Here is a 15297-nt window from a genome sequence, read left to right as displayed (position 1 = left end):
TTGCTTAAACGGTTGCATCGAGGAGGCGACAAAGACGGGATATATACAGAAAGAGATAAAGGAATGAGAGGGGTAAGAAGCGACTGTGCTCGGACCAACCGACGTCCGACCATGCCATCGGATCGATAACGTCATAGTGACAAGTACTAGTATATACGTATATACACTTCTTACGCATGCAACAACGTTATTTGTGTTAGTTTAGGGATCTGTTGATATATTTAATACATATGTAAAATTTTATTATAAAAAAAAAAACCATTATCTTTTGACAATTTTTTATGTAACTTATTATGTTTCGTGTAACTTTATAATACGCGATTAAAGCACGAATAACACTTTATTTTATAATAAATCGTTATAATACGATAGATAAGAAAAAATTGTTCGTTACATTGCTATTCTTTCTTATTTAACAGGGCATGAGAAGAAATGAACGCATATTTATAGTAAGAAAATTATAATACTATTTTTATTTTAAAATTTTCCACGAGTGCGATATCTTGTACGATTTCAGACAATCCGATTTTAGAGCCGACGAATCGCGAATTTTTTCTGAACGAAATGAGGAGAGCAGTAAATGTGGAAACGAACCTGGAATAAACTGTCCGCAGGGCTACGGCTATAATAATATGCTTCCGCCGCCACCAGATTGTTACGAGTATCTGAAATTACCTCTCCGAAAAGCGGTCCGTCTCGCGTCGTTCTTGGATTACGATGCAATTTCTCGAGCCTCGCGCTGATGACGACCCTTAAAACTCGAGAGTCCTCTCACTGTGAATCGCCTCGCGACATTATATTCTAGCAATGTATGAATATCATCCCTATAAACGTATTCGACATATCGCTAAAATTATATTACGATTAAAGGAATGACAAGAATTGTAACGTCGCGACATATCAAATTTAACAATTATAATAAAGTATATTTAAAGATTAAAATAAATATATGTAAAATTTACAATATTTTTAAGATTGATGTTTCTTAAATTTGAGAAGTCTTATATTATGAGATTCTGATACAACGTAATAAAAAATCGATCTTCCTCGATTATTAATAACATGTAAATTTAGATTGTCGCGCATATGCAACAATCTGCAACGATCTCAAGCATCTTAAATCGCATGTAAAATGTGCAAATGCGAAAAGTGCTATTTCCCGAAAATTTGTCGGGGAATGCGCGAGTACGTACGCGGCCATAAAGTGGAAAAAAAAAAAAAAAAGGTTCACGGCCGTTTGTTACGAGAGGCAGTTGTAACGGAAGGGCACGTATCGCGGGTAACATGATTACAAATATATCATAAGCTCCTCCGACCGGTCTTGAGCGCGAAGGGTGAGACTCGGGAGAGGAAAGAACCCGTGCTAGAAAAGGAGGAGGGTGTCGACACGCGATACACGTGCGTCGCCTGTCGATGCGGCTTTATCGCCAGCAAATCACTGCCGCACCGGCGAAATAAAGACAAAGAGAAGCGAACGAGCTGTTTGAGACAGACAGGATGGGAGTGAGTGAAAAAAAAAGCACGTAGTACATCCGGCTAAATCGAATTGACGGAGCACGTTTCTTCCATACCGCGGTGGAAAAAAATCTTGAAAGGATACGCCGCAACGAACGAACATTGTCCGGCAAACTGTATGATTTGTGTTAGGGGAGAGGGGAGAGGGAGCTAGAAACTTTTCGGGATGAAAAGGAGCGAGAACGCAGAGCACGCTCCAAATCGGTGGATCTCGATGTAACTTGCGAAACCGAATGGCAGGAATTAATCTGACGATGAGAGATTTGTGACAATTGAGCTTGCTTGCGAGTTACTTACGCATGATAAAAGCATATGTTTATTATATATACCCTCGCCTTATTGTAAATTTCAATATGAAATTTCTCAATTTATAAAATATTACTTTAATTATTAATTTAAAAATTGAACTAAAAAAAAAAAGATGACACATTTTACAGTAAAATTATAGAGTTTTAATAAATTAACTTTAACGATAAAATTAAATCTCGTTTAATATTTAAGCAAATATGTTTAAAAACAGATGTTTAACCTAATTATTGTATAATATTAGAATGCTCATTTATCGGATCTTGAAAATGAAAAGGTTGGCTTTTTAGAAGATTAATTTCAATTTCATGGAAAACTTTTTACCTTTAAAGAACGTCACGCGCAAGAGAATATTCTAAAAGAAACAAACCAGTTATCAGATTCCAGGGAATTTTTTTGTAGATTCCTCTAAAAATTTATAAACGACCTGTCCCTCGATCAATTTTTTTGTCTGCCTCTAAAAATCATAGAATTACTTATCACTGTAACTTTTCCAGGGACAGACCGATGCGCGAGCGATTCGTCGAAATTCCGCGAGGTTTCTCGTTCTTGACGATAAAGAAGAATCGGTCTGTGTAAGAGAGCGGGGAAAAGGAGCGCGATATCGTGAATCGGCCTGGTCTACGAAAACCGCCCTCGCAGCCCGAGACAGCCAGATATCTCGGAATGTTTTACACCTCATTAGGCAACAATGTGTTGTTGCCACGGTGAATTATATCGGGCATGAGACGCCCGTCAAGACAAATGGCTCGAACCGGAGGTAATTGTGGGCTTTTATTAGCTCTGGTTTCTCCCGTTGGCTGCGAATCGCGCAACGCGGGAGACGCCGAGCCAGCAGCGCAACGACAGCAGCAACCCTTCTAGCTCCTTCTGCTCCTCCCGTCCCACCGTCCCTTACATCCTACCATCACCACCCACTCCTCTCGCCCCCATCTCTAACCATCGCACCGTTGCTTTCGACGGTGCGTAATTACTCGCGTGACAGTAATGCGGGAATGCGAATCTCGCCTCTCTAATGCCTGCAGAGTCATCCCTTCCCTTTATATTTACTTCCCGCGCTCGTTGCGGCACAGTCATCGTTTGATTGCGTTCCCTTCGACTTTTAATTCACCCGATTGCTGACAGATTAGAAGACAATCTTGAGAGTCACGAAAATCTAATTCGTTATTCGTTGACGAAGCCGATGTCAATTGTGTTAGACTAACGGTTAGTGAAAAAAATCTTGTATTATGTAGTAAATTAATAAAAAAAATCAGTAGAGCTGTAGATCAGAGAGACAGCTGATCTACAGAATTATAAAAGATTTATCGATCAATTGATTGTCCACAGACAAAATTTTATTATGTTTCTGATCAATAGCTTGAATTAATTAAAAATTAATACTTCGAATCTGAGAACATAATTTTTATTTTAATCTTTATTTTACACAATGTCTTTTTATCCATCTCGACAATTGTGTATATTTATCGCCACTTGTGTACGTCGTACGTGATCTTTCGATTCACCGGGTATCTACGTAAATTAAATTGCAGTTTTTCAAAAACTTTTGCGCACAAAATTAATAATAAATTTAATAATGATGTATATATAAGGTATTTTTAAAAATAACAACGGATAACAAGAGAATTGTCGTGGAAAAAAGTTAGTGACTGAAAATCGTGGAATAAGATTGTCATTACTCATATGTCCTCTCTAGCAAGCAGCGAAACCGCATCCACATTTTCGAGGGGAAAGTACAGGCTTTCGAAAGACCGTATTTTCTCTCTCGTGACGAGAGGAACGGCTATCCACACGTTATTACGAGTCGCTCGCTATATATGCGGGCCAAGCTTGTCTCCCTCTTTCGCTCGTTGCCCCGCGACTCATGTATTTATGCATTTCCACCGACTGGTTGCTCCTTGACTCGCATTCACGCATACATGCGGGCGAAACTGCGTCGCGAACAAGCCTAAATCGCCCATATTCGCTTTGTACGATAAAGAAAAATAATATATTTAATATAGACGCAAAATGCTTGATCTTTTTTTTAAAGGGTAAATAAAAAAAATAAAATTCAAAATATATAAAAAGAAATCACCGATAAAATATAAAAAGAAATATACATAGAAAATGTCGTGGAATATTTTCAAATTGAGATATGAAAATGAAATTTTCTCTTGGATTAGAGAAAAATTAGTTATCGTGGTTCCTATTAGGTACTCAGACATCTGGTTACCTTTTATTATACGAAAGCCATATTTATTCATTGTATTCAATTCGGATTCACTTACGATATGATTTATTTACTACGAAGGCGTACCTGGAAGCTGGTGATGGGAATTTATTGGAGGCGGAGGCTGCCCCCTAAAAGCCGGAGCGCGCGATATCCAGAGACGGAGAGATGAAAGAAGAACGAACGCGAAGGGCGAAGGATGAACGAGGAAAGAAATTACGAGAGAGACAGCAGATCAGGGAAAGGAAAGATAAAGGGGGTACACGTTTCCTCATATTCTGTATCCTGTATGGCTCGTAAAAGTTTGTAAGGACGTCTTCCGAAATGCGGATTTATCGCGACGCTTCTGTCTCGCGAGTCATTATTTTTTTGGAATTCTCTCTCTACGATCGAGTAACATTATTACTACACAAATTAATATTACAGAGACATATCGCAAAAACGGCGCAATTTTTTTCAATAAATTTGGAATTGTTTTTTTATTGGCGAAAATTTAATTAAATCTTCAATTTTCATATTTTTTAATTTTTGATATAGATCAATTATATATTAATATAATTACAATTATATTTAAAATTCATCCATGCTATATACAATTAGCGTAAAAACAAGATTTGAAAAAAATGCAAACAATTTTTATATGTGTTATTATTATGATAATTAACTTTCTTGAACTATATTATTGCCATAAAATTAGCAATAAGCATAGATAGTTTTGCACAAATATTTATGATATTTATATATCATTTATATTGGTTGAGAGAAATCCTTTATATGTATATATATATATATAAGGAAGAAATTTAGATAAGGGGGAATATTAGATCAATAATAGAGCATACATAGTGCTTCTTTATCCAGCAATATTGAATTTTTATTCGCCTCCTGTAACTGCCGGTCACACTGAGCTAGCTTGTATTGTGCTTTAAAATGCATGTGCGACTTAAATCAAGATGACAATAATTGTATCTAGTAGACACGGATGACCGACCCCGAAACATTTGTTCGTTCGCCCTCTTCTTATAAATCACCTATTGCTAGATTTTTCGACGATAAACAAGCAGCTGCAATATCGAAACGTTCCTTTACATTTCTTAAATTATTAATTGCGTTATAAATATGTCATCCTTAATGTTGTTTCTTTGTAATGTTTTCATTATTTTAATCGAGAAATTATTTAATTTTAATAAATAATTATATAATAATATTCTAGAAAATTATTTACATAAATTGTCTCGCATACACATGCATCTATTAATAAATGTATTACTTTATGGCATTTAAGCTTATGCAATAGAGGATTAGTATTTCCACGAAAATACGAGAAGACCTCGGAGAATTGCGGAGCAAAACCAGCACTAGTTGTGCTTGCCAATTTACGCGGAGCGGTATTTCGGTCGATCGACGGGGGCGCAGAATGCCACAGGGTAGAATAGCGGTTGGGCAGAGAGGGAAAGATGGTAGGGGGTAGAGGACACAACCCCCCTCCCCTCCCCCCCCATGAACCCGAACATGAATTAAAGTTTTAATTTCTCTAAATCACTGTTCGCCCTCGAGCGCTTTCCACCAGACGGTCCGTTACTTATAGCCTTTGCCCTTTTTACCGCCTTCTTTTTTCCCATTCGCCTCGATCTTACCAACGGCCCGACCCTTGCCAATAGGGAGAAATCGATATGCACTTATCCGATGACTCTTGAGACTCCGAATAACGAGTCCTTCCCCCTTTTTTCCTTCGTTCCTTTTTTTTCTCTCTCTCTCTCTTTTTTTTTTCTCGCGTACTTCCGAGCGACAAGCGGAACTGCCGGAAATCGTCCGATCTCGAATATTTTAAGCTTGCCGCGAGATTGCCGGATTTATATTTATATACGACTATATTTATTCAAAGGGTATACGCGCACAAGTTTATCTACTTTCTCCATTAACGATTATCCACGCTTTTTCGGTAAAAATATATTCATTTTTATGTAAATTGCAATGAAATTACTTCAGTGGCAAGTTGATCTAATCATCTTTGCGTCAGAAAAGATTTTTAAATTATTTGTATGCAAAAAAGCAATCAACAAACTCTGGTTAATATACAATGTTTTTATTATATATCGTTTATTTTTTTAACTTTTACATCAGCCTGAGAGATTTTCCCATTGTGCAAATTCATGAAAAGCTATATTCATGAAAAAATATTCTCTCTCTCTCTCTCTCTCTCTCTCTCTCTCTCTCTCTCTCTCTCTCTCTCTCGCGTATTCCACACCAATCGATCTTATACTAAATAATTCTAGATGGAAGTAAGAGTACAATGCGAACAAATTCAAAAATCGTTTAGTAGGCGGTATCGCGAAACGCACGTCGGCAATCTCTCGCCTGTGTTTTCGGGCTGAAAGGGAGAAACGGGGATTGTTCATTTAAAATCATGACGTCGGCCGGAGGGCGCTGGCAAGGCGGAGGCGTTAGTATTAACGTTAGGTACCACACCGGTCGGACCACCTACAAGAAGTTCACGCAGCTCCCTTCTTCAACCCTCCCCCCCCCCCCGTCCGACCCTCATCCCCGTCTTGCTACCAGGCTGCTTTTCCTACCGGATGACATATTGTTTCCATTCTGCTCTCTCAGGCTAAAGCGCAATAAAAAACTGGCATAAATATCGCCTCTCCCTCCTCCCCCTCTCACTCTTCCCTCTTCGTCTTCCTACTTTAGCTCGCTACGCGATGCTCTGCGCGAAAGCGAGCCGACAACAACGGTGGGAACGCCGGGGGAACCACACGAGAACAACCATTGCTGTATTATCGCTTGCGCAATACGCGGCACAGTGGCGACTACTAATTTATCTGAGTGGCTTTTTGGATCGTAGAAAGGAAACTGCAAAGATCGTAGTCTCCCCCCGGTGTTTTCCGCGAGAAAGAAAGTGAGAAAGAGACCTTTATAATTTTTTTACGTAAAATATAGAGTAGCGTTAATCGTTCGCAATGTTCTCTCCATTAAGTGTGTACAGTAGATCATATTTAATTCCTTTCCGTTGTATGTTTGATTTCAATATTTCTTTCAGAGGCTTTCGTGAAATAATTCACGTTACATACACGCATACGATAATGCAGGTATAATATAATGTTTAGCTTCAAATAAAAGCTGATTTTGTATCTTAAATTTTCCGTTATTTATTATGTATAGTACTTTTTTCTAAATTACATTAATGATTATTATATAATTTTATTTTAGTTAAATAAAAAAAATTCACATTCAGGTTTAATATGTTTCTGTTTGATATACGTGGAAATTATAAGTTAATATCTTCAATGAGAAAGTTATTATACCTTGTTTGACAAGGCGTTCCAGTGAGACTTAATAAACATTTTACTTTAAGAGACTTTTAATTTTATTATTATATCATAAATGTATTACTTCACCGTACATCTTTTTCGTTTTAATTTATCATCTTCAGAGAGGAAGAAAAAAACAACAGGACTATTCTGGGTGAGATAAAAATTGTGTGAAAATTTCATACATGTATATCGTTCATTTTCGTAACAATATCAAGCAAGTTACTTCAAAGAAATAGCTTCAGAAAAATTTATGTATACATATTACTTACAGCGTAACAGGTTCTTCGGGGCTAGAAGGCGAGATGGAGAGCGACATGGTAGTAGCGGTCAGGCATCGTGATGTTCCCGGAGACCTGACTCGATCGTCTACCTGCAACAAGAGACGAAGGCGATACTGTTACTAAAAAAAAAAAAATGAAATTGGCCTATATTATCGGTCTTGACGATCCGAATCGTACATTGTAATTTCTGAAAATTCTCTGCAACGCCTTACGAACTGTCTCACGTCGCAATAGGCAGGAGAAAACACGGAGAAGGAGAGAGCCCATCGAATTCTTCGCGCAATACTTGCTACCGTCGATGGGGAATCGAGCAACAGGTAGAACAGACATGTCCTCGAGGCATCATGCTTGGCAAAGCACACGCGTGATTCACTGCATAAGTGAGTTATCCAAAGCACCTTTTTTTTTCTCTTAACTTTGGTGCTCGAGATCAAATGATAGAAAAGTAACATCATGCTTTCGAGACAGATATTAGATATACGTATACCATATTTCTTGAAGATCGATTAACTTTTCACGCTGAATATATGTCATGAAAAGTACCAATGTTATTAGATATTAATTTTATGCCTCTTTAATTTATACATTTTATCTTGTAAAATTATATATCCTTTTGCAAAAATAATTTTAAAAATAATTGATTTATTTTGCTTGATTGATTTCTAAATTAAACACAAATTTTCTCGGGGCCATCAATTTACAGAATATGTACATAATATGTATGTAAATAATATATAATTTTCTCTTTGCATGTTGCTGCTCTTTGCATATAAAATTATTAATAGACTCGCAATTACATACATATATAGTTTAATATACGAATTAAATTATATATATATATATATATTGTATATATTAATTTAATTCGTATATCTATAAAATATCTCGTAAAATAATTTAGTTTTCGATAATCTTACCGTAATACTTTTATGTAAAGAATAATGAAACAGATCAATTAGTGTAAAAAAAAGGAACAAATAATTGTTTAAAAAAATACATTGTAAATAATTACATGCTTTTCCTTAAAAACATTTTTTTTTTTTTTTTTTATTACTAATTGATTTGTCTCATTATTCTGTACATAAAAGTATTACGGTAAGATTATCGAAAACTAAATATTTTACTTAGATATTTTATTTTTTTATATCAAAATATGTCAGACTAAGATATAAAATAACTCAAAAAGTACTTAATGAAAAAATACTTTATTATAGTATCTTGGAAAGCTTTCGAGATAAGCTATAAAAATATGGAATAAAAAATGAGGGGTTCCGTTTAAAATTTTAAAGTTACCCCCTCCCCCCCCTCCCTCCACCCTCTCCCACGCCTCCTTTAGAGAGGGAGCGGGGGCAATTTTATGTTTACGTAGTTAGAAAGGCCCCTCGAAAACATGAAACTTTCTCATTAACAATTTTTCGATTTGACAAGTATTCTTAAAGTTATTAGCTTGTAACGCTTTATACGTAGGTCACCCTGTATACACATAATTAATTAGCACTTGTGTTAAATTTATAGATTTAATATAAATTTTGTGAAATATTTATATGATAATCGAAGAATTGAATTTCAAAAATTGAATATTATCGAGAATTATTAAAGATCTACGAATTTTTTTCAAATGTGATACGCGTGCGCGACGATACATTAAATAGAATCTGCTTTTTTTTTGTTTTACACAATGATTAAAATGACCGTCGCGATTTTCAAGAGATTAATAACGAGCATGGACCGCTCTACGACGATCGCACAGAGAAATAAACGTAGCCTCGGGCAAGTGGACCAGACTCGCGGCACAACCGACATCAATCTGAACGAGCGCGCTCCCGCACCCCTAACGATCCACCGAGTCATATAAATTTTATTGCCATTTCATAAATCCACACGACCACCGCGAATAACCGTCCGGGAGCTCTCCGAGAGATTATCAGGAACGTATAAAGTTGCGAAACGTCGCATGGTTACGGCTCGCTCGATCGTTCCTGGACGCTTTTGAAGCAATTCTCGAGCATGATCGCGCGGAAACTTTTACAAAAATATAATGCCAATTATCGTCCGACTTAAAAAGCGATCAACTTGTTCATATCATTGGAATTTTATACCAATTTCCTGAGCATTTTATGATCGCTGTATAGAAAAATAGAAGAGTCTAAGAAATTCATTGTCCTCATTATTTGTTTGCGTCTGAATTTTAATGGATATGTTGTATACAATAGATAGGGTGTATAATTTGTTTTTAATTTTTAAGATATATTTGTGAAAAAATTATTGTTTAATCATATTGTTAATATCATTATTTTACTAATGCATATAGTTTAGTATACATTATTTCAATTACTTATTTCATTACATTTTATATCGCATTATGTATAAGTGATTTCAAGAACTTTATATAATAAGATATTAAAGCAAAGATATCTTTTTTAGATTAAAATCTTTTTATAATTTATATAGATTTTTTAAAGATATTAACAAAACAATTTAGTAATTATATACTACTATTCAGCATGAGTGCTCATCTGCGTAAATAAACAAAATGTTATTTTGCCAATGTTGCAAATTTCAATGGACAGTTCTTCGATCACAGCTGACGATAGAAGGTGACTCGCGTTTACCACCGAAAGGTGTATTGCCTTTAATTAAGCAAAAATGTAATATGCACGAGAAACTAGACGAAGTTACGACGGCACCCCCGCGGCTCTTGAGCCACAGGGGTCGGTCGTTCCTGCGACCACAGAGGGTGGAACAAAGGAAGTTATCGCCGCGGAATTTTTATGCCGACGAGAGAAAGAAATGTAAATCAAGTCCTGATGCTCTCACTCTCCGCCGTCGTAGACCGGGAAGGATAAAAAAGAAAAAAAAAGAAAAAAAAGGTGTCGCAATCTTGTCAAAATTTCGAAATCCACGTGCGTGAAAATTAATATATCTTAATTAATATAATATAATGTATATCTCTGCGTATAAATCTAAAAAAACATATCAATGTCATACAGATTGAATACAGAAATTTATTTATTCATAGTTTTGAGATTTAATTTGAAAAATAATATTATATTTATTTTTAAAAGGTTGTCATTTTTATTATGACTAGACAATTTGTATGAAGTTATAGTAATATATACATTTTCTGTATAGCTTAATCGTGTCAATGCGCTTGAAAGACGAGGAGAACTGACTGATCAGTTATTCAACGACGAGAGAGCGTTAAAGAGATGAGATCGAAATGTAATTAAGAGAGCAAATAATCCGTACCGAACGAACTCCGTAAAATGGATCAAAGAACTGGCGAACGAGAGCGATAGTCGTGGAGGAAGGGACGAAGGGGACGCGCCGACGAAAGATATCGGGGTGAACTACGAGGAACCGCGTCTCGCCTTGTCGTCGTCCTGTCTAGCCCGAAGGAGTAGGGCAACGAGGGGGCCTCGCCGGAGACCCTCGATAAATATTTCCGTCAAGTGACCGGGGTTGGAATTCAAAGAGAGTCGAAAGGTGGAATCGAGAGCGGAACGACTCCGGTCCTGTCTTCGGGGATGAGGAACGCCAAAAAGGAAAACGAGCTCGAGGCCAGTATATTTGCGTTGCATTACATAGTTGCGCGTTTAATCAACCGTATACCCAGAAGGAGTTCGTTCAAGATGGAAGAAGACTGCGCGAGATGAGAAGGATACCCGTTCGTGTATTGAAAGAGGAGAGAGGATGCCAGTTGCGTCTTTAGAGGGAATTAAAGGGATCTTGTTTATTGAATTACTCGAACACGATATTTGTTTAAATCTTTCATGAGTACATCGGATAAAAACAGAAAAAAAGTATAATATATTATTAGAATAAATTAATGGCTACGTTAATGCTTTTTCAGATTTTAAATAGATTGATCGAAACAATTTTTTATTTTAAAAATAGATGATAAATATACATTTTATTTCATTTATAATAAATAATAATTGTAAGTACAATATCTATTAAAATACTAAACAACAAAATAGTAATACTAAAAAAATTAATAAAAATTATAAAATTAACAAATATATATTTATTTTTCTTTCTTATTTTTTCGATGACGATGAATGAACAAGATTATTCAAATTTCTAGCACGATATTCTGAACCAAGGAAAAGGAGCGGAGGGAAACAGACGCCTATGGAACGTCGATGGCGTGACAGATTGCCTCCGATATTTTCCACCACATATATCATAGGCAGCCGCCCGACTTTAGTTCTATTTCAGTGCTCGCAACCTCCTCCTTAATTGGCATCGCCCGCGCTGATCTCTACCCGTCTCGGTAACATCGTGGATTTCTCATCTCGTTAATATGCGTATCCGAATATGTGTTCTCCGATACGCAATCACGTCGAAAAGCCGAACTTTAAATTAATATACGGCTTACGGAGAGAAAGAGGAAGAGAGGGGTAAGGCGCGGTAATACATTGATAATAGAACGAAGGGTCGGTGACAAACTGCCGACCGCACTTTCATCGTCAGGGATGCGATTAGGGAAAAATTCGTCCTGTTTTAATGGGGAGTGAAAATTAAATACCGCGGTGTCCACCCCTTAGGTCCGGCCACCTAATAATTCATACGTGGAATGTAAAAAGGGCAGAGCGCCCTTTTCCACGAGCTCGGAGAAAGCGCGGAGAAACGCGACGGAAGTCAAGGGGGTAGAAAAATACGGGCTCCTGTTTATCTTGAGATTTGTAGCCGCCTTGTCCCCGATATTTATTGGCTGCTCCCCGGGAGTAGGAATGCCGCAGCCTGACGGACCGTTAAATTTTATTATGTTTTTTTCACCGATGTCGAAATAACGCGTCGCCAGATACAGCCTACATTGCAGTTAGGATAAATCCTGATCGACTGCGGATCTCCACATCGATATTTCTCTCAAGGGCCATAGACTCGCGAGCTCTTGCCTTATCCTCACACTCTCGAAAAAAAATCGCCTTCTTTCTCTCCGTGTAGAGCTTGAGAACGTAATTCAATTTACTCGAGGTATCAAGTGAGACGATATAATAGCATAACTAAAATTTTTATTATTTATATACATATATAGTACTAACCATAAACTTTATATTATTTATAATTAATTATATATAATAAATTTATTTATTATATATAATTATTATATATATTTATAAAAAATTTTTCTAATTTCTTTTCATCTTTTTTACGCAAGACATACTCGATCAAAATATATTTTATATGTATCGGAGAAAATTTCTTAATTTAGCGAATGTAAGACCTTTGCGTTTGAATGTACACGTATATTAGATGCATGTTAGATTTTTTTTTTCTCTATGCGTGTAATGTATGTTACACCCGTAACGACGTAAACAATTTTTGCCAACAAGTAAATTTGTTAGGAAGGCTCGTAAACACATATCCTTCCGCAACTCTGCATCCTGCAATGGTCTAACCGTCTCGCCGTGCAAAGTCATATCCGGGATTAAGGAGACGGCGGTTGCAGGCTCTTCATGATGATGGTTGCAGGCACGCTGGAGGCGCTTCGCTAAACCGGGCGCCTCATTATCTTAACAAATCTAATCTCGCGCGTGGTTGTGGTGGTGGTGTTTATAAATGTCTTGTTTTCCCCCAAAACGACTGTAAGGACTGACGAAGAGAGAGAGAGAGAGAGAGAGAGAGAGAGAGAGAGAGAGAGAGAGAGAGAGAGAGAGAGAGAGAGAGAGAGAGAGACGGGAGAGATTCTACAGATTACGCCTACTATCCCTTTATTGCCCGTAAAGGTTTGTGAGAAGTACGTTTGCTCAAATATAAGTATTATTAGATTAATTTATTACAAACAACAATTAGAATTTTTAACACATTTGTCATTAATATTCGAATAATTTAACATTTACTTATTTTGGAAATCCATATGTTTATTAATTCTCTGAAAAATACATGTATCTTCTTTTCTCTCTTTTTTTTTTTCCGTAATTGATAAACTGTAGGAAGGTGCTCTTCTAGCTGTTAATATTATTTTTTATGTTATAAATTTTTTACGCAAAATAAAGTATAGCATTTAATAGCGATAGAACGTAAGAGATTAGACATATAATGTGGCATCGCACGAATCAACTAGGATTCCTAGCTTAATCGGAGTCTTTAGACATAACGAGAACGTGGAGAACACAACGCTGGCATTCGAGTAAGGGTAGGCTTCTGTTATTATAAGATGGAGAGTACAGCTTGTCGCAGAACTAGAGACCCTAATCTCTAAAGAGCAATAATATGAATCCTTTCTTCATCTCTCTCTCTCTCTCTCTCTGTCTATCTTGCAGTTATCATTAAAATTGTCAAGGCGCGCATAAAAGTTAATTCAAGCTTTCATGATAGGCTTTGATGTAATCTTTGCCTCTTTAAGATTTTACAATACTAATTTTCTGCGTTTCATTAATCCACTTTGTAATATAGAAAAAATGTCTAAGTGCCATAAAATTTTTTTACAAATCTATAATTTTTTTTTACATATCTATAATTCTTTTCATTCATAATCTTTTGTTTATTTTATGATTTCTTTTAAACTAAAAGTTTTTTCTCGTCTGTCGCACTAATAATATATCAGGCAAAACAGAAAAAAAAAAAAATTCGACAGGGTAAAGAAAAATAAAATAAAATATAAATATAAATAAAAATATTATAATTGTAATCATCTTTCTCTGTGATAACTTGAAAATTGTAATTAAATTTATCATTAATATATATCGCATCTATCTTACCGCGATTATTATTTTGATCTTATTATCACAAATTAATGTAAACCCGCACATATGCATAGCTAACTATTTGATTTTTTGAATAAAATCTCGCTTTTGGTAATGACATTCCCAAATATTGTGAAGCAGGAAGCTTGCGCTATGGGACAAACTCTTTCTCTTAAATTTTCATTCGAATCTCGTACGAAGAGGTTACATCGGGGGTTCGCTTCATCCTCGCAGGCAAAACCCGGGCTCTTCTCCATTCTGTCTCGTCTTGGGCATAATTTGCACACAAAGTACCAAGGAGTAAAGTACTACGCGGGGTGCCAGTATCCACGTGTGAGCGTTATGTATGTACCGAAACCGAAGACATTACGCTACCTCTCTTTTCTACGCGATGGTCTTCTATCTGATACGTCTGCTTTAGGTTTTCGTTTCTAATAATCAATGCGAATTAATTAGAAATATTTTTGACTTAATTAATGATTGTACATATAAGAAATCTCAGTCTTTCATTTTTACAAAATAAAATATTTCGTGAGATCTTTTTTCTCCATTTTTACATATAAATAATATGTCTTCAATATTTTAATTATATTTTGTAAATTGATAAACACAATATTTTTTCTCCATTTTTACATACGAATAATATCTTCAATATCTTAATTATATTTTAATTATATTTTATAAATTAATAAATACAAATAATTAATATAAATGTAAAATATTTTTCATCAATTAATAAATCCCAATAATAATCCCTTTTGCCTCTTATAATTCCATCAGTACCTTAAGAAAGAAATTTCTCTGTTTCAGTAATTAGAATTCAGTAATTAGAGGACATTAATGGCGAGCGCTTGCATAGTACGAACCGTATATATATATATATATATATATATATATATATATATATATATATATATATATATATATATATATATAACGCGACTACCGACTAGTACTCTGCGTTGATACCACTGCTT

General features: G+C 35.7%; 1 protein-coding gene across 18 annotated transcripts in view; it reads right to left on the bottom strand.

The window, feature by feature from the left end:
- The window catches only part of LOC138943410 (uncharacterized), a 333199-nt gene that overhangs the window by 35043 nt on the left and 282859 nt on the right, over positions 1–15297 (bottom strand). For all 18 annotated transcript variants that reach the window (XM_070314244.1, XM_070314247.1, XM_070314249.1 and 15 more), the window contains one exon: positions 7617–7717. In XM_070314244.1, the coding sequence (XP_070170345.1) occupies positions 7617–7717 (101 nt within the window). The remainder of the gene's footprint in view (positions 1–7616; positions 7718–15297) is intronic.

Source organism: Polyergus mexicanus, unplaced genomic scaffold (assembly GCF_030449975.1).
Source record: "Polyergus mexicanus isolate NDT 795.1 unplaced genomic scaffold, iyPolMexi1.0 SCAF_26, whole genome shotgun sequence".
In the NCBI taxonomy this organism is placed as follows: Eukaryota; Metazoa; Arthropoda; class Insecta; order Hymenoptera; family Formicidae; genus Polyergus; species Polyergus mexicanus.
Note: the sequence above shows the minus strand (reverse complement) of the source record. Positions and strands in the feature narration are given on the sequence as shown.